Here is a 24,787-nt window from a genome sequence, read left to right as displayed (position 1 = left end):
AGCTTATATATATATTAGCAATTTAAATATGTCATCTTTGGGAATGTGCATTCTTATATTTTTGTATTTTGCTCTTTCTTAAGTATTCCACTGTTAAGACATTTTAGTTTCTCAGGCTTTCTATTTTGGCTTTATCTACATGTTTCTGTTTCTAATTTATAGTCTCTTATTTCTATATTAGGTAAGGGTCGGTCTCAGTTTTGCCTGTTTGTGACAGAAATGAGTATTTCTAGCATATAGTTTCTCTGTAGTAGTAGTCCAGCCTGTTCTGTTATTCCCGTAGGTGATGTATTAATGTTCTAGGGCCTGGTGTAGTATTTGCATTGCTGCTTTTTCATAAGGTTGCTGTTTGAATCCTGAGAGTCAGTGCTGTGATTGTTTGGCAAGGTTCCAGATGCCTCTTTCTTTGCAAGAGTTTGTTACTTCACAAAATAGCAGTGGAGGGTTATTTTTTGCTGAGATTACACCAGAATTTGAATTTTTTTTTCATGTTACTTGTAATGTGAATTGCCGCAGCTTTGCGCTGCACCTGTTCTGATGATTAATTATATTTTATTGTATTTATGAAGATTTCTGGGTTTCTGCAAAGATGGTTCATGAAAGAATACATTAATTTTTATTTTATTATATGATTGGATTTTATTGTTTTCTATACTTGAAATAATTGAAGTAAATTATTTTAAAGTTTCATACATGACACATAATGGCTGTTGCAAACTACTTAGAAAGCCATTTTAGGGTGCAGTATATGGCATTATTTATCAGTAAGAAAACAACTAGTAGACCTGCATGCCTTGTGCCCACCTATGTTAACCTTGTGCCCACCCAAAAAATAAATTCTGGCTACGCCACTGGTCGCAACACACAACCGAGAGAGTGTACCTCTGTCTCTTGTTTCCAAGAGATGGGACTTCAGCTATGATCCACTTTTTGCCTCTTAACACTATAGATGTTTGATGAGCCGAAAGTTGTTAGGGAGGGGTGAGGAAAAAGAAATCCCCAAGATCAGTTTCGTTTTCTCCAAGTTCAGCAGCCCGGGCCCCCTCTTTTGCCTTTTCCCTTTCGATTCTGTTGTCCCTCGGCTGTCAGAGTATCGGTTTCGGTTCTGGAGCGGCGGCGGCACCCGCCCGTAGCCCTCCCATTGCTCTCCGCCGGGTGCCGATGCAGATCGGGCCGGGAGCCTGGGTGCGGATGGCCGCCTCCTGCAGCCGCCTGCCCGCTCCGGGCCCTTCGCGGTCCATGCTGGCGGTGGATGCCGGCGGCGGGGATTTGCTTTACTTCTCCCTTACCGGCGGGGGCGATCCCCCCGCCGGCCCCTGCCCCCGGCCCCCGCCGCTTCTGCAGCCGCTGCTGGCGGGGGGCGGCCGCGCTCTCTCCCTCGCCGTGTGCGCTCCGGGCGAGCAGCGGGTGCCGGCCGCTCGGCTGCACGCAGAGCTGAGGCGGGCGCTGGCGGGAGACGGCGGGGGCAGCCGCCGGGTGCTGGATCTGCTCGCCTTCCGGCCCGCGGACTTGGCGGGCTCGCTGCGGAGAGGTTTCCTGCTGCTGGAGCCGCGCGGCGCCCCCGCCGCCGGCCAGCGCGGGCTGCCGCGGCTGCTCGCCCCGCACCTCCCGCGCCTTCGGGTCTGCGCCTACGAGCTGGACAGCCGCGGAAGGGTGTGGCAGTGCCCCTGGGAGCCGGGCAGAGCCCGGCGGGTGGTGGAGGCGGCGGCGCCGGGGCCCGAGGTTCACCCCGCGGTGCCCTCGCTCAGGCGGGCGGCGCTCTTCGGCTGCTGGCAGGAGGCGCAGCGAGTGCTGCAGGAGGTAAGGAGGGGGCGCAGCGAGTGCTGCAGGAGGTAAGGAGGAGGCGCAGCGAGTGCTGCAGGTGGTAAGGAGGGGGCGCAGCGAGTGCTGCAGGAGGTAAGGAGGAGGCGCAGCGAGTGCTGCAGGTGGTAAGGAGGGGGCGCTGCGAGTGCTGCAGGAGGTAAGGAGGGGGCGCAGCGAGTGCTGCAGGTGGTAAGGAGGGGGCGCTGCGAGTGCTGCAGGAGGTAAGGAGGAGGCGCAGCGAGTGCTGCAGGTGGTAAGGAGGAGGGGCAGCGAGTGCTGCAGGAGGTAAGGAGGAGGCGCAGCAAGTGCTGCAGGTGGTAAGGAGGGGGTGCCGCGAGTGCTGCAGGAGGTAAGGAGGAGTGGCAGCGAGTGCTGCAGGTGGTAAGGAGGGGGCGCTGCGAGTGCTGCAGGAGGTAAGGAGGGGGCGCAGCGAGTGCTGCAGGTGGTAAGGAGGGGGCGCTGCGAGAGCTGCAGGAGGTAAGGAGGGGGCGCAGCGAGTGCTGCAGGTGGTAAGGAGGAGGGGCAGCGAGTGCTGCAGGAGGTAAGGAGGAGGCGCAGCGAGTGCTGCAGGTGGTAAGGAGGAGGGGCAGCGAGTGCTGCAGGAGGTAAGGAGGAGGCGCAGCGAGTGCTGCAGGTGGTAAGGAGGGGGCGCTGCGAGTGCTGCAGGAGGTAAGGAGGAGGCGCAGCGAGTGCTGCAGGTGGTAAGGAGGGGGCGCTGCGAGTGCTGCAGGAGGTAAGGAGGGGGCGCAGCGAGTGCTGCAGGTGGTAAGGAGGGGGCGCTGCGAGAGCTGCAGGAGGTAAGGAGGGGGCACAGCGAGTGCTGCAGGTGGTAAGGAGGGGGCGCTGCGAGTGCTGCAGGAGGTAAGGAGGAGGCGCAGCGAGTGCTGCAGGAGGTAAGGAGGAGGCGCAGAGGGTGCGGGCGGCCACACTTCCATTCTTCTACAGGGCACAATTCAGTTCGGAATAGGGTGAGGCACGGCCTCAGTGGCAATGGACTGGTAGACTAGAAATATATACATATAGGTATATCCTATAACACATTTTCATGTCATTTATGTTTTATAAATTCTTCTAAGTTTTTTTTCCTTTTATGCCATTTTATTTTAAAACGCACTGCTCAGTTTCTTTTTAATGCACATTAAAACCATTTTAGTGAGAAATGACATATTACAAGACAAACTAAAATAGTTTTAGCACATGATAAACCATTTAATGCACACTGAATGAAACAAAACAAATTGCAGCACATCTCTAATCCAAATCTATAGATATAAATCTATATAGATATACTTGTAATATGTATAGATGTACATGTATCTGTCTATGCTGCATATATCACCTTTGTATCTATATATTTTATATTAGGAGGAATAGAGTGAAGTGAAAGATAAATGAAAATGTTAACAAGTTGACATTGCCTGAAGAGATTCTTTCCTGTCTGTTAGTCTCAGTCTATAACTTCCTGGAATAATATCAACCTTAAGATAAATTGGTTGATGTTACTTACAAAGGATAAAGTACTCATTGCTTTTAAGCATGGTTTGCGAACATACAATAAAGCAAACACCAATAATATGGGAGATATTCTATCAATTTTGATCACAAAGTATTTGTATTTAGGCTACTTTACATAAGATTTGCATAATGTGTTAAGTGTTGATTGATAGATGCTGTTTTTACAGTGTATACCATTTATTCCTGAAGTCAAAGAAGTGCTTGAAGTATGGGAAAAGTGTCCAAAATATCCCCAGAAAGGAAACTTTCCAGTCATAGTTGTTGAGGGTCTAGATGCCACAGGTAGGTGTATTTTAATGGCACAATTGTTCACCTGTTATAATGATTTCCAGCTTTTTGCTGGATTTGTCATTATACAGTTTGATTCAACTGTATGGCAGAATATTGGGATCTTGCAGTTGATCCTATTACACTCAGTACAAATTTATCTAGGCGATGTGTGCTGTATTCCTGTACATAATTGCAATTTCTTAAATATACATAATTCTCTCACTCCTTCTCTTTGTCTCTTTTCTCTTCATGCACTTTATGTCCTCCTGCAGTTCTTCCTCTGGCGTAGAAAGGTGTGCTCTTCCATCAGAGTGATGCCACTCTTTTGCTGTGGCGCTGTGCTTCTCATTGCTCCTTTTGACTTGAGATGCACTGCAGTAAGAGGATTTTAAAACAAATGTGCAAAACATAACAAATAAGGATAGTTTGTGTTTTTTTTTTGGGGGGGGCCCCCGAAATGAATCAGGGGCCTCCTGAATGAAACAAATCTTATTCATTGCATTTGTTTTAAATTAATGTATCAGGCCTATGCCTTGACCTGAGGCCGCGGCCCCTCTTAGGGCACAGGCCAAGGCTCAAAGCAATACCTTGTGAGAGTCTCTTGAGGGTATTAAAAATTCATGGGATAAGAGGCAATGTTCTGTTGTGAATTGAGAACTGGTTAAAAGATTGAAAACGGAGAGTAGGGCTAAATGGTCAATTTTCTCAATGGAGAAGGGTGAATAGTAGAGTGCTCCAGGGATCTGTACTGGGACCTCTGCTTTTTAACATATTTATAAATGACCTAGATATAGGAACGATTAGTGAGGTGATCAGATTTGCTGACGATACAAAATTTTTCAAAGTTGTTAAATCACAAGAGGATTGTGTAAAAATTGCAAGAGGACATTGCAAGACTGAGAGACTGGGAATCCAAATAGCAGAAGATATTTAATGTGGACAAGTGCAGTGATGCATGTAGGGAAGAGCAATCCAAATTATAGCTACATATTGTAAGATTCACTTTGGGAGGTACCACCCAGGAAAAGGATCTAGGTGTCATCGTTAATAATGCTGTAAGTTGAAATCCTCTGCTTATTCTGCGGTGGCAGCCAAGAAAGCAAATAGAATATTAGGAATTATTAGGAAAGGAATGAGGAATAAACAGAGATTATTTTAATGCCTCTTTATCACTCCATGGTGGAAGCAAGTTTAGGGGTGCAGGAACACTATCAATTGCCCTCCCACCTTACTTCACGATCCTAAGTCAGGAAAAAGACAACATGCTCTTCTCAGAAAAAGACATTTATTTGTCAGATTTGGTAGGATATAGCATTTGTTTTAATTTAATGTATCAGGCAATTAGAAAATAACGATTCCTGTCTATAACATCTTGACCCCGAAGCACCAGTTTTCCCTAAAGAAAGTTCTGTACCATGGGTGGTAACAAACATGCCATAAACCTTAGCCTGCTTAATATGTTAATACGGCTAAGTTACTTACCCCTCATCCTAACTTCAGGCGATACCCCTCTGTTCACCTCTGAAGCAGACGCGGCTGGAGGTCTGAAGAATGTGTGCAGGGAAGGACTTGCTTCCTGGGTTTGGTACTGGCAGAGCTGGTGGTGATTCAGGAAGGAGACTGGCTTCTGCCTCTGGTATTTACCAGGCTGTTTGGGGTTTGCTCTTGCCCCTCACCATCTCAGACTCCATTTCACTCTCCGCACCTGAGCAGGGCGTCTCCTCTCTCTGATCTCCTGCCCCGGTCTCATGGCCACACCTAGTCTTCTCCCTCCTTCATAGCAGGGGGTGCTGGTCTTTCACTCTTCTGGTTGCTTTTCTTTCAGGGTCGCTGTCAGGGTTTGCTCTTTCAGGGTCTCGCTCCCATTTCAGAGTCTCACTCCCAGGGTCCTTTTTTCCTCCTTTTTTCCTCCTTATTTGCCCCCTGTCTTATACTTTCCAGCTGATAAATATGCATAAACTCATGCATAATCACGTGGTGGGTGGAGGGTCTTTTGCCACTTTTTTTCCCCTCCCCATTTCCTTGGGTGAGGGCCTGCCACATTGCAGGTCTGTATGCCAAGCTGTTATTTATTTATTTGTTTTTGTATACTGACATTCGATCAAGATATCACATCGGTTCACATGTAACTGAACAGTAAATAAGGCATAGGCTGCTTATTTTTACAGTGTAATTTATAGAATAACTTAGAAATTACAGAATAACTTAGAAAGGTTAACTTACAGAATAACTTGGAAATGTTAAATTACAGAGTAACTTTGAAGTGTTAACATTTTGAAATGTGATTTGGAAACATTTGGGAAACATTCAACTATTTGCAGTGACTATTTACAATTGGGAACATCTAGGACAGATGGTTGGGGACTGAATATTACAGGTGTGTCAGGGGAGAAGGGTGGCTTGCAAGATGGTAATAGAGTGACTTTGGGTGGTTAGCATTTTATGATATGATGTGGTTTTATGGGGTAAAGGGTATTGGAGAGGGTGGGAAGATTAACAGGGAGCTGGCTGATACACTTGTGCCAGGGGAGAGAGAAGTAGCTTGCATGATGAATTCAAGGTTTAGGTGGAACATTCAACACGGGTGCAGTCATGAAGGGGAAAGGATTTACGGTACTTACATGCAGTGGGAGGGGGCTTGGGCGAGGAGAGCTAAATTTCTGGTGGGAAGGCTTTCAGGAATAGCCATGTTTTGAGGTGTTTCTTAAAGGTTTGAGTCGAGGGTTCCATTCTGAGATGGGGTGGGAGGGAGTTCCATACTGTGGGGCCGGCTACTGATATGTCACATTTTCGGGTAGAGGAAAGGTGTGCTGCATTGGAGGTGGGGACGGTGAGGAGCCCTGAGTCAGTGGATCTGAGGTTTCTGTATGGGGTTTATGGGAGTAGGGTTGAGTTTAACCAGACCATCTTATTGTTGATCAATTTTTTTATGTATGAGGGTTATAGTTTTGTATTGGATTCTGTGGCTGATGGGTAGCCAGTGCAGGTTTTTGAGGGTGGGGGTGATGTGGTCGCATTTTTTGATGTTTGTGATGGATTTGGCGGTGGCGTTTTGTAGTACCTGCAATGGTCTGAGGGTGGAGGCGGGAAGGCCAAGGAGGAGTGTGTTGCAGTAGTCGAGCCTGGAAAAGAGTATTGTTTGGAGGACGGTTCGGTAGTCTTGGGTGTGAAGGAGGGGTTTGAGCTTTTTCAGGGTTTGAAGTTTAAATAATCCATCCTTGATCACTGTGGAGATGTAGTGCTTGAGATTTAGTTCGTTGTCAATTGTTACTCCAAGGTTTTTTGCAACGTGTGTAAGTTGGGTCCCAATGAAGTTAGGTGTGGAGTTGATGGGGAGGAGTGTGGTGTGGTTGTTAGTTATGGCTGTTATGCCAGAGTCAGTGTTGTTCCCTGTCTCAGACTGCCCCCCCCCCCTTCTTCCAAGGGAGGAGATCTTTCTGATCTCTGGACTCTGTTGGCTGATCCATGACTTCTGCTTAGGGCTTAGCTGTTGTACTGTCCTTCTGCCTTAGTCCTATTTACACAGGTTCTTGTGAACAGTCAAATCTAGATAAAGTATCCTTCGGTAAGTTCTCATCAGGGCAAGGTCTTTTGTTTTCCACTGAGACAGTGTTCTTGGGGCCTTGTCTGCATACTTCTTTGGTTATTATGATTCATATTTGGTGCTTTCAGTGGTAAAAGATGGGCTATCTCCCTACAATGGTGTGACCTTATCTTGAATATCATGTTCAGTTCTGGACATCTCATCTCAAAAAAGACATAGCAGAATTAGAAAAGGTACAGAGAAGGGAAGGGTAACCAAAATAGTAAAGGGGATGGAACGATTCCCCTGTGAGGAAAAGCTAAATAGGTTAGGGCTCTTCAGTTTGGAGAAGAGGTGTCTGAGAGGAGACATGATAGAGGTCTATAAAATGAGTGGCATGGAACAGGTAAAAGTGAACTGAGACATTACAACTTACCTGATAATTTCCTTTTCTTTAGTATAGACAGGTGGATCCAGACCAAGTGAATTATGCACTTCTAACAGCAGATAGAGACGGAGCAAAACTGACAATACAGTATATATACTCCTGCAGTGACATCAGCCCGCCAGTATTCTCTGCAAAAGCTAACTGTGGACAAACTAGCAAAAACTCGATGAATAACAGATAACCATTCTGGCACTCAGCAACAGGTAAATACTGACCTCAGACAAAGAATTTATTAACACTAGTCCAGGGACTGGATTAACACTTACCAGTAACCCCTGGTACATGCAGTCACATATACTAAAGAAAAGGAAATTATCAAGTAGGTAGTAATTTTTTATTTCTTAGCGTTTAGATAGGTGGATCCATAACAAGTGAGATGTACCAAAGCAACTTCCAAACCTGGTGGGAGGCTGCCTGCAGTCCATTTAAAACCACACATGCAAAGGCTGCATCCTCCCGGACTTGCACATCCATTAGATAATACCTGGAAAAGACGTGCAAGGAGGACCACAAAGCAGCTCGGCAAATGATAGCGGGAGACGACAATCTAACCTCCGCCCAAGATACTACCTGAGCCCTAGGGAAATGAGCCCTGAATGGAGTGATTCAAGTGAAAATCTGAAACCACTTTTGGCAAAAAGGAAGGAACAGTACTTGGCTGTATTGTCCCTATATTCACTCGAAGGAACAGCTCCTGGCAAGACAAGGCTTGTAGCTCGGATGTTCTATGCGCAAAACAAATTGTCACAAGAAACGGAGTTTTCAAGGTCAGTACTGCAAGGAAAAGTTATGCATTGGTTGAAAAGTGGGATCCGCCAAAAAATCCAAAACCAGATTAAGGGAGGACAAAAATGTTTCACTCCTTTGAAGAAACGGGCCACATCTGGATGAGCCGACAAGGGTCCACCATTTACCTGACCCCTGAAACAGGCAAGAGCCACTACCTGTACCTTTAAGGAATTATTCCCAGCCCTTTACTCAATCCATCCTGCAAAAATTCCAAAATGAGTGGGATCTTAACCAAACGAGGAAGAATCCCTCGATCTTCATACCAAGCCTCAAACACTTGCCAAACCTGCATGTAAGCTAAGGAAGTGGAAAACTTTCTTGCTCGCAGCAAGGTGGCAATCACCCAGTAGAATATCCATGCTTCAGCAGACAAGCCCTCTCAAGGGCCATGCTGTGAGACAAAATTGAATAAGATCTTTGATAAAAGCCGGCCCCTGCTGCAGCAGATCCCTGTACGCCAGAAGCCAGAAGGGAGAGTCTACCAGGAACCTTTTCATATCTGTATGCCGTGGTCTTCTGGGCCAATCTGATGCCACCAGATGCACAATCCCCCTGTGACTCTATCTTCCGGATCACTCTGCCCAACATGGGCCATGGGAAATGGCATAGAGCAGCTTACCCTCTGGCCTCTCCTGCACAAGGACATTGATTCCCAAGGACTTTGGGTCTCTCCTGCAACTGAAGAAACAAGGAACTTTTGCAGTGCGAGAAGTCACTAGTAGGTCCAGAAACAGAAGCCTCAGCGATCCACTATCAGCTGAAATTCTTCGTTTGACAATTCCTATTCTCCTAGATCTAAACTCTGTCTGCTGAGAAAGTCTGCTCTTACATTGTCTTTTCCTGCAATGTGTGAGACTGAGATCTCCTGAAGATGCCCTTCTGCCCATTCTATAAGATAGGCTATTTCCTGCAATGCTTACTGGCTCTTGGTTCCTCCCTGCCAATTGATGTAAGCCACTGTCGTTGCATTGTCTGACATTATTCAGACCACTCAACCCTATAATCGGTCGCCGAACTTCAAGCATGCCAACCAAACCACACGGGCTTTCAGCCAATTCATACTCCAGAGAGACTTTTCTGGACTTTCAGCGTCCTTGCTACATTAGTTCTGACAGTGAGTCCCCAACCCTGGAGGCTCGCATCTGTCGTGAAAAACCAGTCAGTCCAGTGAGCTTAGGGAAACCCAATTTCTCAGATGATCCACCTTTAACCACCATCGCAGATGAGTGCAGACTTCCATTGGCAGATGAAGCTGAATTAAATAGTCCTGAGACTGTGGGCTCCAACGAGATAGCAGGGTGCGCTGAAGAGGACGCATATGCGCCCTCGCCCACAGCACCACTTCCAGGGTCACCGCCATCAATTCAAGCACCTGTAGAAAGGACCATACTATTGGGCATATTGTGTTCATCAATAGTTGCACGTGCACCATCAGCTTCTTGTTGCATGTCCTGGCCGTGGCCTACTCACCCCGGCGTCTGGGTCCCGGACCTGGCCCTTTCTCTCTAGCAGTGGTAGGCAGCTGTCTACACGCCCGCGCTCCTACCATGTCCCCAGGTTCTTCCGGCTGCTCTGCGGCCTCCTCTGGTCCCAGTCGGGTCTCCCCATGTGTGCGTAGGGGAGATGCCGCAACTTTGTAATCCCAGCCATTTGCCTTAGTTATGCGTGTGCCTCTCTTGACTTTAAAGAGGCCATGGCGGGAAACCTTTCCGCGGCCCTACTATTTAAGGCAGGCCCTGCCACTTGGTCTTCACCTTGGCAACAGGTCTCCATGTTTGTCATGTGTTTAGCTGCTACTCCTTCGTTCCTGTTCCTGCTCCTGTGCTCGCTTGTTCCAGTCCTGCATTCCTGTTTCCAGTTTCTGAGTTCCAGTATCTGTTACCTGTTCCTAATTACCTTGAATGGATTCCTGGCTCTGACACTTGCTTCTCCTGACTACGCTTTTGGATGGATTCCTTGCTTCAACCCTAGCTTCTTCTGACTACGCTTTTGGACGGATTCCTGGCTTTGACCCTTGCTACTCCAGACTATGCTTTTAGACAGATTCCTGGCTCTGACCTGTACTCGTACTTTGACCTTGTCTCCAGCTGCCTGCCCTAACTTCAGCCTGTACTCAACTTTGTCTCCAGCTGCCTGTCCTGACTCCAGCTTGGACCTGACTCTGTCTCCATCAGATCACGTGGACTTGGCCACTTTTAGGTTTCTGCCTATTTACAAGCCTGGGCGTAACTTGTTCCTGTTCTCTAGCCTGCCTCAGCCTGTCCGGGCCTCGTCTTGAACCCAGCTCCTTCAGACCCTGCATCTCAACTGCTTCCTGGCTCGCTATTCTGAACATCTTTATCAGGATCAACCACGCGGAGGCCTGCCTAAGACCAGCTGGCCCCGGTACTCAAGAGCTCAACCTGCGGGGAATGAGGGCTGGTATTGGTGAAGCTCCAGTCGGCCTCCGCTTCCCGGTCCGCTCCGACTCCCGATGGTGGGGACCCGTGGGGATTTCCCTATGGATAGCGTCAACTCCAACTCGGGCCTTGGGTCCACCTCTGCAACACTTCTGAATACAACCCTCTGGCAGGAACATCCTACCCTGCTTCATGTTGAACTAAACACCAAGATGCTCTAGCAATTGAGATGGCTGAAGAATGCAATTGACCAGGTTCACCACCCAACCGAGCTCCTGCAACAAGGAGATCACCTTGTATGACAACACGAGGCTCTCTTCGAGAATCTTGGCCTAAATCAGGCAGTCATCCAAGTACGGGTGGACCAACTCTGCCACCACCACCACCATAGCCCAAAACCATGAATCACAGAAAATGTTGATGCTCTAGCTTGATGGGAATATGCAGGTACGCCTTGGATAGATCCAAAGATGTCAGAAACTCCACTGACTGCACGTCCATGCGAAAATGAGTCACCCGCAAATGATGACTGACCCCTTTGAGATCCAGGATGGGACGAAAAGAATCCTTCTTCTTGGGCACAACAAAATATATTGAATATTGGCCTATATTTTCTTGTGTCATGGGCACTGGAACCACAGCCCTCAGGAGCCTTGTCAGTGTACACTCCACTGCCTGCCTCTTCTGTGGGGAGTGGCAGGGAGACACCATGAACACGTCCCGAAGAACAATGCAGAATTCCAACACATATCCATCTTGTATCACCTCCAGGACCCACTAGTCTGATGTGATTTTGACCTACCTCTGAAAAAAAGAGAGAGAGGTGACCCCCTATCTCCTATTCCCGGGGGTGGGTTAGCACACCTTCAGTGGGAGGCTTGGGGGACTTCACTACCTAAGCCTGCGCTCTGTCCAGACTGCCTGGGATGAAAGGACTGAGACCTATCCAAAGATTGAACCCTCTGTAGGGCCGAAAACGTTTAGATCCCCTAGCATGACCTCTCATGCTAAAGGAGCATGGTGACTGCCTCTTATCCTCCGGTAATCGAGGAACCAGGGACCTGCCCCACTTATTGGCCATTTTCTCCAAATTGCTTAAGGGCGAGCTTTTAAAGCATAACTTTGTAAGGTTAGACTTGGAGGTTATATCGGTCAACCAATTTCTCAGTCATAACTGATGCCTGGCCGCTATTACCGAAACCACCCCTCTAGCTGAGGTGTGGTCCAAATCACAGCCCACATCTGCAGCTGCTGGCTCCATCACTGCCCTGGAATTCACACCAGATTCATTGACCTCCTGAGAGAGAAGTAAACAGGAGCAAGCCACCAGGCAACAAAAAGAAGCAATCTGCAAAGTCATTGCCACTGCTTCAAATGCTTGCTTAAGGATGGCCTCAATTCTCCTATTGTGCACATCCTTCAAGGCTGCTCCTCCCTCTGCAGGAATAGTCGTCTACTTGGTGATGGCACACATAAGAGCATCCACTTTCAGAAAGCATAATTTCTCTCTTGCAGCTGGATCCAGGGGGTACACTTCCTTCCAAGACTCATCCCTCTTTGAAATTAGCTTCTGGAGTGCCCCACTCAAGATCAATTAATAGGGATGTGAATCATTTTTTGACGATTTAAAATATCGTCCGATATTTTTTAAATCGTCATTAATCGTTAAAGAGTGCGATACAATAGAAATTCCACCGATTTATCGTGAAAAAATCATTAATCAGGTTAGTGCACACTAACGGGAGTTAGGACACAACCTAAACACCCACCCCGACCCTTTAAAACCGCTTCCTTAGCCTCCACCACCCTCCCGACCCCCCCAAAAAAACATTTTAAAATTACCTGGTGGTCCAGTGGGCCCCGGGAGCGATCTCCCGCTCTCGGGCCGTCGGTTGCCACTAATAAAAATGGCGCCGATGGCCCTTTGCCCTTAACATGTGACAGGGTAACCGTGCCATTGGCCGGCCCCTGTCACATGGTAGGAGCACTGAAAGGCCGGTGCCATTTTTAAAGATGGCGCCGGCCGTCCAGTGCTCCTACCATGTGACAGGGGCCGGCCAATGGCACGGTTACCCTGTCACATGGTAAGGGCAAAGGGCCATCGGCACCATTTTTATTAGTGGCAGCCAACGGCCCGAGAACGGGAGATCGCTCCCTGGGCCCACTGGACCACCAGGTAATTTTAAAATGTTTTTTGAGGGGTCGGGATGGTGGTGGAGGCTAAGGGAGCGGTTTTAAAGGGTCGGGGTGGGTTTTTTGTTTATCGGATCGGGCGCAGCCGATAAAAAAAAAAACGATCGGGCCGGATGAAAAAAAATGCACGATTTGACTTGGAACCGGAACCGAACCGATTCCGGTTCTGATTCACATCTCTATCAATTAATTCTTGAATGACCTCCATAGTAGGGAAAAAACAAGAGGCTTTACTCAAAGAAATCAAAATGGGATCTTTCTTTGGCTGAGACAAGGATTCAGCTCCAGGGACTCCCAGCATCTTTAATGTCTGGCAAATCAGAGCTAGTAACTCATCTCTACAAAAGAACTGCAACATAGTCCTATATGGTTCCAATCCCGGAGGAATTTCCCCATCCTCCAGGGAGTACTGATCGGCTTCATCATCCATGCCATCTGGGTCCCTATCGTGAAGACTGGTCACCGATCTATGTGTACTTCAATGCTTAACTGCAGCACCAGGTGTGCAGGAGTTCACCACCTGCGACTCTGGCCTGGCAAGATTGGTTGGGATCAAGGACTGCGCCTGAAGAAAGAACTGCAATCCTTGAAATAATTGCACCAAAGAATAGGCAGAAGAATCCATGCCAAAACCTGTCCTGTGCCCATTGAACTACCTTCCCCTGCTGACGAACCAGTTAGGGGAAGTTTCAAAGTTAGGAGCCCCTTCTGACACATCTATACCCAGGCCCGCATCAGGCTGGGAAGAACCGGGCTTAGTAAAATCAGACAAAGTCAATTCCCCATGAGCCTCCAAACAGCGCTGACACAAGTTACAGGGAATGCCAGGCTGAGATGCCCGAACATGACAAGCCACACCGAGGGTAAGGCACTTAGGTTTCTGAGCTATAGGCACCAACAGTCTGTCAGTACACTTTAAAAAGCAACTGGAAAGGATGCATCCAGCTATATTTGTGGTGCAAAATATTAGGTGTCCAAAATTTAAGCATACAGCCCTGTGCCTCGATGAGCGCCCAAAAACTGAGCTCCCTTATTTTTCCCTATATGCAACACCTTGCACTTGTTCACATTAAATTTCATCTGCCATTTGGATGCCCAATCTTCCAGTCTTGCAAGGTCCTCCTGTAATGTATCACAATCTGCTTGTGATTTAACTACTCTGAATAATTTTGTATCGTCCGCAAATTTGATAACCTCACTCATTGTATTCCTTTCCAGATCATTTATATATATATATATATATATATATATATATATATATATATATATAGAGAGAGAGAGAGAAAGAGAGAGAGAGAGAGAGAGAGAGAGAGAGAGAGAGAGAGAGAGAGAGAGAGAAGCGCACTGGTCCAAGTACAGATCCCTGAGGCACTCCACTGTTTACCTTTTTCCACTGAGAAAATTGGCCATTTAATCTTACTCTCTGTTTCTTGTCTTTTAACCAGTTTGTAATCCATGAAAGGACATTGCCTCCTATCCCATGACCTTTTAGTTTTCTTAGAAGCCTCTCATGAGGAACTTTATCAAACGCCTTCTGAAAATCCAAATACACTACATCTACCGGTTCACCTTTATCCACATGTTTATTAACCCCTTCAAAAAAATGAAGCAGATTTGTTAGGCAAGACTTCCCTTGGGTAAAGCCATGTTGACTGTGTTCCATTAAACCATGTCTTTCTATATGCTCTACGATTTTGATCTTTAGAATAGTTTCCACTATTTTTCCCAGCACTGAAGTCAGACTCACTGGTCTATAGTAACCCAGATCACTACCACCCAGGAAAAAGATCTAGGCATCATAGTGGATAATACTTGGAAATCGTCAGCTCAGTGTGCTGCAGCAGTCAGAAAAGCAAACAGAATGTTAGGAATTATTAGGAAGGGAATAGTTAATAAAACAGAAAATGTCATAATGCCTCTATATGCTCCATGGTGAGACCGCACCTTGAATACTGTGTACAGTTCTGGTCGCTGTATCTCAAAAAAGATATAGTTGCGATGCAGAAGGTACAGAAAAGGGCAACCAAAATGATAAAGGGGATGGAACAGCTCCCCTATGAGGAAAGGCTGACGAGGTTAGGGCTGTTCAGCTTGGAGAAGAGATGGCTGAGGGGGAGATATGATAGAGGTCTTTAAGATCATGAGAGGTCTTGAACGAGTAGATGTGAATCAGTTATTTACACTTTCGGACAATAGAAGGACTAGGGTGCATTCCATCGGTTATTTACACTTTCGGATAATAGAAGGACTAGGGGGCATTCCATGAAGTTAGCAAGTAACACATTTAAGACTAATCGAAGAAATTTATTTTTCACTCAACGCACAATTAAGCTCTGGAATTTATTGCCAGAGGATGTGGTTAGTTCAGGTAGTGTAGCTGGGTTCAAAAAAGGTTGGGATAAGTTCTTGGAGGAGAAGTCCATTAACTGCTATTAAACAAGTTTACTTAGGGAATAGCCATTGCTATTAATTACATCAGTAACATGGGATCTTCTTGGTGTTTGGGTACTTGCCAGGTTCTTGTGGCCTGGTTAGGCCTCTGTTGGAAACAGGATGCTGGGCTTGATGGACCCTTGGTCTGACCCAGCATGGCAATTTCTTATGTTCTTATCTGTTGGAGATGGGGAATACTGGCGGGCTGATGTCACTGCAAGAATATATATACTGTGATTTCAGCTTTGCTCCATATCCATCTGCTGGTAGAGGTGCATAAATCACTTGTTCTGGATTCAGTTATCTAAATGCTAAGAAATTATTGTTTACTCTTTCAAAAAGTACAAACACTAGGGGATATTCAATGAAGTTACTGGCTGATATATTTAAGATAAATAGAATAAAATATGTTTTTATGTAACGCAGAGGATGTGGTGAGAGCTGTTAGTGTAGCTGGGTTTAAAAAATGTATAGACAAGTTACTGCAGGAAAACTATTTTTAAGGTGGAGTTGCAGAAATTCATTTATTTGCCTGGGATAAACCGCATGGAATCTATTAACCTTTTGGGATCCTGCCAGGTACTTGTGACCTGAATTGGCCATTGTTGGAAAAAGGATACTAGGCTTTATGGACCTTTGATTTTGTACATTTTGAAAGTGTAAACAACTGACTTGCATTCACCTGTTCCATTCTGCTCATTATTTTATAGGCATCTGTCACTTTATGGTGAAAGGCAAAAGTCTTAATTTTCAGCAGCCTTGCAGCTTAATATGCCATTTGCAAAAATCAGAAAACATTAGCTAAATTATTAATTCATGTTCAGCAGAAAAATTGTCTGTTTTGTATTGATAAGAAGTAGGTTTAGTAGGCCATGTTTTAATATACAATTAAAGAATGTTCCTTTTTTTTTCTTATTTGAAATGCAGGGAAAACCACTCTGACCCAGTCCCTTAAGGATTCCCTGAGAGCCATACTACTAAAATCACCTCCAGCTTGCATTAGCCAGTGGAGGAAAATCTTTGATGATGAACCAGCACTCATCAGGAGGGCATTTTATGCTTTGGGCAACTACATTGTTGCTTCTGAAATAGCCATGGAATCTACAAAGTCTCCAGTGATTGTAGACAGGTTCGTAAAAAAAATAAAATAAAATAAAAGTCTTGCCATGAAGCTGAGCAGCAATTTGAAATATAAAGATTCTTAAAAAAAAAATCTATTACTTCTGTTATTTTTTTTGTTCATAAGGTTCAGTTCAGAGTAGTGCCAGGTATGTGGATTTCTGTGCAAGTGTTTTACTCTTGATTGTTCACTGCTGGGAGGATTAGGGGAAGCGAATGAAAAATATCAAAGCAAGTAGTTATATGGTTGGAGGAATATGCTGTGAAACAGGGAAGTGTATCCAAATCCTACGTCTCTTATTGACATTCCTTGTGACCTTCAGCGAGTCCTTTACCTCCTGTACCCACTTAGGGAGTCATTTATCAAAGTGCTATATGACGTTTTCACATTCGTTAAGCACCTTTAACACATGCGGAATGCTGTTTTAAGCTCCTGGAGAGCCAGCCTAGCTGTCAGGGCCCTAGCTTGATGGACTCTCTACCTGGGTAACATCAAGCTAGGTTGAGAGAACATTGTACAAATCTCATCTTTGGTTGAGTTTCTTCACTCCAAAGGACATCAAATCTTCACAAGAGTGAACTGTTCTGTTCATACATCTCACTCTGAATGTCAAAGTGGCCCCTAACCCCTACACTAATACCTAAACCTCACCTTGAATAACTAGGTGGGCCTCCTATAGAGGTATAAATACCTAACTACTAGGCGGGCCTTTTAGCTTCTCTTTCTCTCTCTCTCTCCCTCCCCACACTGTGGTTATAGAAGGGGCCTGATAGCTAGGCTGGCTCTCCAGGGGCTTAAAACTACTAAACATGGTCCCCCCCCAGTGGTTGTATATAGGAAATACAACAATTCTGGCCCTTATTGCAAAGTGTGAAAAAGTTATTGCACTTTGCATAGGTATTAGTGCAAATTGTGATAAACTGCCTATTACCATAAAACACACCCCTTTTCCTATTGTATGTGATATTTAGTGCATTTTGATAAATCAAGGCCTTAGGGGGTCATTTTCCAAGGAGTTACTGCAGGAGATAATTCCACAAATCACACTAACAGCCATTAACATGATTTGTGAATACAAATTTCTGGACAGCCTGTTTCAGTATCCTGCAGGCTGAGAGAGAGTGAGAGAGTGAGAGAGAGAGCACCTTGCTATAGTGTCTCTTCCCTAGACAGGTATTTGTATCCCTATGGTAGGCCCACCTAGTAACTCGAGGTGGGGTTTAGGTATTAGTGTAGGGGGTTGGGGGCCACTTTCACATTCAACATGAGACGTACAAACAGAACAGTGGTCTCTTGTGAAGATTTGATGGCCTTCGGAGTGAGGAAACTCACTCCAAGATGAGATTTGGGCAATGTTCTCTCCACCTAGCTTGATGGACACTCTACTTGGGCAACAACAAGCTAGGTGGAGAGAACATTGTCCAAATCTCATCTTGGAGTGAGTTTCCTCACTCCAAAGGCCAGCAAATCTTCACAAGAGACCACTGTTCTGTTCGTACGTCTCATGTTGAATGTGAAAGTGGCCCCCAACCCCCTACACTAATACCTAAACCCCACCTCGAGTTACTAGGTGGGCCTACCATAGGGATAGAAATACCTGTCTAGGGAGGAGACACTATGGCAAGGTGCTCTCTCACTCTCTTGTTCTCTCACTCTCTCTCAGCCTGCAGGATACTGAAACAGGCTGTCTGGAAACATCATGAACTGTGATATATACTGGCAATGTAGCTCACATTGGGTTAATAGTGCAATTTGCACTAAGAGCATGTTGCATAGCTGTTTTTGCAATACACATGCTTATTTTCATAAGGTAACACCCCTTTTTGGTATTTCATGTGATACCATGCAATATTGGAAAATGAGGCCCTTAGATTGTAAACTGCTGAGGGGCAGGTACTTATTGTACCTGAAAAAATATTGCAAACCACCTTGAGCTAAAATTGGAAAGGTGTTCTAGAGATACAAAATTTTATGTACTTGGTTATTGACTACAAACTGATAACAAACTTTTATATTTCTGGACTCACATCCTACTAAAATTTTCACTTGAATATAAAATATTAGATATGCTAATCTCTAACAGTATTTTTCATCAGAATCTTTTTGTAAAGGGGAGTGTTCCCTGAAAGTAAATGTCATTAAAATGATACAATATAGTATTATTAAAAATGTGTTTTTGTTTCATTGCTTTTATTTATTTATTTATCTATCTATTTATTTATTTAAATGTTTTATATGCCGTCATTCCTTGAGACAATCACTAGTTCATAATGGTTTACAGGTAAAGCATTCATAATTGTAACGAGTGTCACAAGGTGGACAAACATTCTTAATAAATGGAAGTGTTACAATGGTAGACATGAAAACAGAACTATTATTTATTTTATTTACAGTCTTAACAAACAAAACCAAAGTTTAATTTTGACAGAGTTTGAACATTCTCTTACCCCTTCATTGGGGTCCAGAAGTGTGAGTGGAGTAGCAGTGATCCCTATTTATTCCTGTCCTGCTGTTTGGGCAAGACCTTCACAGGGGCTTGAACTAGTGTCAGAGCTGAAAAGAGGAGTCCTAAGCTTTAGACCAGCTGGGACCCTGATTGTAAGCAGACACAATAGGAAGGAAGACTCGTTCAGAGAGACCTTTAGGCCACAGCTCTGGGCAGTAGGGATTCGCTGAGGCTCAGCTAAAAGGGGTTGCTGAAAAGCAGGAAGCTGTTGACAGCAATCCAAAAGCTTTTCTACTGCTTTCTACTGAACTTCTTATCACAAATTTATGACCTATTCCTGACTTTTAGCCTGCAACTTACTATTCCATCCTGCTTTAGTGTGCAACTTGTTCTTGACTCCATTTGCTGGCTTGCAAGTCCAGTTTATTATCAAAGCCTGCTTTAGTGTGCAACTTGTTCCTGGCCACAGCTCCCAGCCCACAGTTCCAACTTGACTACGTAGGCTGCTTCGGTGTGCAACTTGTTCCTTACTCCTGTCCTGGCTTGCTACTCCAGCCTGCTGCCAGTTGCTATTCCTGCTTGCAACCTGTTGGATTCCCAAACCTGTTCTTGTTCTGTCCTAAGCCCCTCCCAAGCACTCACACCCAGGGTTCAGCCCTTCCCTGAGCCTGTAAGTAGGCTAGTGGTTAGAGCAGGGGCCTATGAACCAGGGTTCACATCTCACTGCTGCTCCTTGTGACCTTGCTCCCATCACCCTCTGTTTCCTCAGGTACAAACTTAGACCTAGATTCATCATTTTGCTACAAAAATAGTACTCGCGATAAAAAAAAAAAAAGGGTGCGGTTAGGCTAATTTTCCTGATACCGCATCGGTAAGCGTTACTATTTATTTATTTATTTATGGATTTTTATATACCGGGAGTTCAAAGGTTTTTATCCGATGGGGGAGAGAAAGACTCACAAAAAAGTTTACTATTTATACCACTGTAAGAGGGGGGCACTAGTATCTCGGGGTGAGGTTTCAGGGGGTAGTTTTACATGCACAGTCATACGTGCGAACAGCAAGGTTACCATCAGTGAGGATTTAATGTGATTTGGAGTGATGAAGGGTAAAAGAAGAATAGATTTGTAGCATTTGCTCTCTATCTAGCTTGATTGCAGCTAGGTAGAGATTAATCTAGGCCTTTGCTTTAGTTAAAACTGAATCTGTATATGCCTTGTCATTGAGACTTGGAGGAAGAAGGAATTCAGATTTTGAAATGGTTATTCCAGCTGAGATAAACCCTCCATCTTCTGAATCTTCCATCATTCCAGTGCAATATGGAAAGGTACAAGAACAATTCCAAATCTTCTCTTGACCAGATCATCCATTTATGATTTCAGCATTGTAGACTTTTTGTATAATAAATCATATGCCATTATAGATAAAATAAACTTTTATATTTAGAATAAAATATATGGAAAATATTGCAAGTCAAGACACATATTCATGTGTTTGTGATGTAAATATTTATTGTTGATTTATTGATTTATAAACATTTGATATTCTGCCTTTTCCCAAAGTTAATCTCAAGGTAGATCACAATAAATTTAAATTAAAGTAAAGTAGAATAGCTTACAGTCAAATCAGAATTTGCAATTAATGAAGAATTGAGATCCAGTATAGGAAATCCCAATTGTGGATAGTTTCAAGACCAAGTTGTGTCCCTGTTGCGTATAACACAGTCCTTCGTAGAGGGTTCAAAGTCAAAGATGTGGGTCCTAGGGGAAGGCCTGAGTGAAAAGCCATGCTTTAGATTTTCCATGAACTTAACATAAGCATGGCTCCAGGTGCATGGTTAATTGTACTTTGTTCCAAATTTTTGCATAACAGCAGGAAAGTCTGACAGCATCAGGGGAGGAGAAGAATGAAGAGCCATTTCGCTGGACCAGAGTTACTTTGAGGGCATGTAAGGGGAGAGAAGTTGAGAGAGATATTCAGGGGCCTGTTTATTCAAGCATTTGAATTCAAAGCAAAGAGTTTTACATTTTATCTTGCTTTCTACTGGGAGCCATTGAAGATGATGTAGAATAGCTTGATATGATCATGTGCTTTGCACCTACCAAAATTCTCATGGCAGTACTTTGAAGGAGCTAGAGGCACTTCAGACTGTATTGTGAGATGTCATTAAAGAAGAAACTAGGGATGTGAATCGAGTGCCTGATCGTTCCCGCTTTCGGGTTCGTCTGGCCGCGGGAAAATCTCGTTTTCCCACGGATCGCTGTTGGTTTTTTTTCATGAAAAATCGGTTTTCGGGTTAGTGCGCACTAACAAAAAATAGCAAAACTAAATAGCAAAAAAGTAACAAAAAATAACAAAACTAAATGTTTTTTTGTGCGCACTAACCCAAAAAACGATTTTTACGAAAATTCGGGGGGAAAAGTGATCGTTTCTTTTTTTACCCGATATATAACGAATTTAGAAATATCGTATGATATTTCAATTTGTTATAAAAATGATTCACATCCCTAGAAGAAACTGCAGTAATCGATATGGCTGGTAATTAACACATGGAGTGATATAACAAGTTTGTATTTATCAAGGAAACTACATAGTTGGTGAATCTGACCTAGATACATGAAGGAGGACCCAAATACTTTTGAAATTTTGGATTCCATTGTGAGATTTTTGTTGAGTTGAACCCCTATACTTTGTACTGATTTCTTAGGATGTAAAGTGGTACTTGCTAGTATAGGGGTTGACCTTGGTGGCTGAGCAACAGGAGTTTGCATTTACTAAGCCATTGGGCTACCTCTGTAAGACAGTTATTGAAATTAGTAATGGATGAAGTTTTTTCAGATCCCATTTTGATGCAGAGTTGGAAGTCATCAGCAAATAGGTGGGTTTTCCTATCGTTTTGTCGGCCCCCTGAAACGCAACAAAACAGGGAATATCGTCTTTATTTCCTATTTCGTTGCAAATGAATGCACATCCCTACTATTTTATCCTAAACACATCCTTCAAAAATTGGATCCATCTGAAGAAAATAGGAAAAAGTATAAGCAATGTCAAGTTAAGTGTAAAACTAGATAAGACAGGCTAAGAGAGAATTTGAAATGAAGTTCACCATAGAAGAAGCAAAAACTTATAATAAACTTTAAAAAATATATCCAAAGCAGGAAACCTGCGAGGGACTCGGTTGGACCATTAGATAATCAAGGGTTTAAAGGTGCTCTTAGGGAAGATAAGGCCATTGCGGAAAGACTAAATTCATTCTTTGCCTCTGTAGTAAAGAGGATGTTGGGGAGATACTGGTCATGGAGATGGTTTTCAAGGGAGATGAGTCAGATGAACAGAACCAAATCACTGTAAACTTGGAAGATGTTGCAAATCAACCAGATCAGATGGTATGCACTAATCTTTCATTAAAATCTTCCATTGTACCTGAGGACTGGAGGATGGCTAATGTAACCCCAATATTTTAAAAGGGCTCCAGGAGTGATCCAGGAAACTATAGACCAGTTAGCTTGACTTCAGTGCTGGGAAAAATAGTGGAAATGATTCTAAAGATCAAAATCACAAAGCTTATAGAAAGACATGGTTTAATGGAACACAATCACATTGATTTACCGAAGGGAAGACTTGTCTCACAAATCTGCTTCATTTTTTTTGAAGGGGTTAATAAACATGTGGATAAAGGTGGACTGGTAGATGTAGTGTATTTGGATTTTCAGAAGGAATTGGACAAAGTTCCTCATGAGAGGCTTCTAAGAAAACTAAAAAGTCATAGTATAGGAAGCAATGTATGTTACGGCTATGGCTGCTGTGCAACTGCCTCACCACCAGGGGTCCCTCTAGAGCTGGCTCTCCTGAAAAGCCCAGTCCATCTCCCTTGTTCACTCTATGTTCTGGGCTTTCCTTTATAACCCTGCCTGACAGTTCCCTCGGGGCTTCGGCATCGAGCTCGCCTGGGCTCCCTGCTCTAGCCTTCCTTGCTTGCTGTGCGTGTGGTCCTTGGACCTTGCTTTGCCTAGCCTTGCGCAGCCTTCGGGCCTTCTTTCTTGCTTTGCCTTGCCTTGCCTTGCCTTGCGCGGCCTTCGGGCCTTCTTTCTTGCTTTGCCTTGCCTTGCCTTGCCTTGCGCGGCCTTCGGGCCTTCTACCTTGCTTTGCCTTGCCTTGCGCTGTGTGTGCCTTCGGGCCTTCTACCCTGCTTTACCTTACCTTGTGCTGTGTATGGTCTTCGGGCCTTCCGCTCTGCCCTGCCGTGTGTGTGTGTGTGAGGCCTTCAGGCTCTCTGCCCTGTGTCCGTGTGTGGCCTATGGGCCCTCTGCTCTGCCGTGTGTCCGTGTGTGGCCTTCAGACCCTCTGCCCTGTGTCTGTGTGTGGCCTACGGGCCCTCGGCCCTGCCGTGTGTGTGTGTGTGTGAGGCCTTCGGGCTCTCTGCCCTGTGTCCGTGTGTGGCCTACGGGCCCTCTGCCCTGCCGTGCGTGTGTGTGTGTGGGCTTCGGGCTCTCTGCTCTGCCGTATGTGTGTGTGTGGCCTTCGTGCTCTTTGTCTTACTACTAGGTGCCCTGACCCAGCCTGGACTCTGACACTGTTATCTGCCGCCTGCCCTGACCCAGCCTGGACTCTGACACTGCTACTTGCCGCCTGCCCTGACCCAGCCTGGATCCAGACACTGTTATCTGCCGCCTGCCCTGACCCAGCCTGGACTTTGACACTGCTACTTGCCGCCTGCCCTGACCCAGCCTGGACCCAGACACTGTTTCCAGCCATCCCTGTCTCTCTCCACCTGGAGCCACCCTTCTGGGTGGTATTCACAGCACCAGAACACAGCCCAAGCGTAACAATGTACTTTCATGGATTAGAAACTGGTTAAAAGACAGGAAAAAGAGAGTAGGATTAAATGGTCAATTTTCTCAGTAGAAAAGTGTAAACGGTGGAGTTCCTCAGGATCTGTACTTGGACTGGTGCTTTTCAATATATTTATAAATGATCTGGAAAGGAATGCAACGAATGAGGTAATCAAATCTGCAGATGATACAAAATTATTCAGTATAGTTAAATCACAAGCGGATTGTGATAAATTGCAGGAGGACCTTGCAAGATTATGATTGGGCATCCAAATGACACGTGAAATTTAATGTGGACAAGTGCAAGGTGTTGCATATAGGGAAAAATAACCCATGCTATAGTTGCATGGTGTTAGTTTCCATATTAGGAGCTACCACCCAGGAAAAAGATCTAGGCATCATAGTTGATAATACATTGAAATTGTTGGCTCAGTGTGCTGTGGCAGGGAAAAAAAGCAAACAGAATATTAGGAATGATTAGGAAAGGATTAGTAAATAAAATGGAAAATGTCATAATGTCTCTGTATCGCTTCAAGGTGAGACTGCACTTTGAGTACTGTGTACAATTCTGGTCGCCACATCCCAAAAAATATATAATTGCGATGGAGAAGGTACAGAGAAGGGCGACCAAAATGATAAAGAGAATGCAACAGCACCCCAATGAGGAAAGTCTAAACAGGTTAGGGCTGTTGAGTTTGGAAAAGAGAAAGCTGAAAGGGGATATGATAGAGGTCTTTAAAATCATGAGAGGTCTAGAACCTTTAAATGTGAATCGGTTATTTTACTCTTTCAGATAATAGAAGGACTAGGAGGCACTCCATGAAGTTAGCATCTGGCACATTTAAAATTAGTCAAAGAACATTTTTTTCACTCAATGCACAATTAAGCTGTATAATTTGTTGCCAGAGGATATGGTTAGTGCAGTTTGTGTAGCTGGGTTTGAAAAAGGTTTAGATAAGTTCTTGGATGAGAAGTCCATTAACTGTTATTAATCAAGTTGAATTAGGGAACAGCTG

At 44.8% G+C, this 24,787-nt stretch overlaps 1 protein-coding gene across 1 annotated transcript in view; it reads left to right on the top strand.

Moving 5' to 3' along the window:
- Positions 1 to 984: 984 nt before the first annotated feature.
- Positions 985 to 24,787, top strand: part of CMPK2 (cytidine/uridine monophosphate kinase 2) — a 48,535-nt gene continuing 24,732 nt past the window's right edge. The window contains exons 1-3 of the mRNA XM_029595817.1: positions 985 to 1,800; positions 3,486 to 3,600; positions 16,301 to 16,502. Of these exons, the coding sequence (XP_029451677.1) occupies positions 1,162 to 1,800; positions 3,486 to 3,600; positions 16,301 to 16,502 (956 nt within the window). The 5' untranslated portion in view covers positions 985 to 1,161. The remainder of the gene's footprint in view (positions 1,801 to 3,485; positions 3,601 to 16,300; positions 16,503 to 24,787) is intronic.

This window comes from Rhinatrema bivittatum, chromosome 3 (genome assembly GCF_901001135.1).
Source record: "Rhinatrema bivittatum chromosome 3, aRhiBiv1.1, whole genome shotgun sequence".
Lineage (NCBI taxonomy): Eukaryota > Metazoa > Chordata > Amphibia > Gymnophiona > Rhinatrematidae > Rhinatrema > Rhinatrema bivittatum.
Note: the sequence above shows the minus strand (reverse complement) of the source record. Positions and strands in the feature narration are given on the sequence as shown.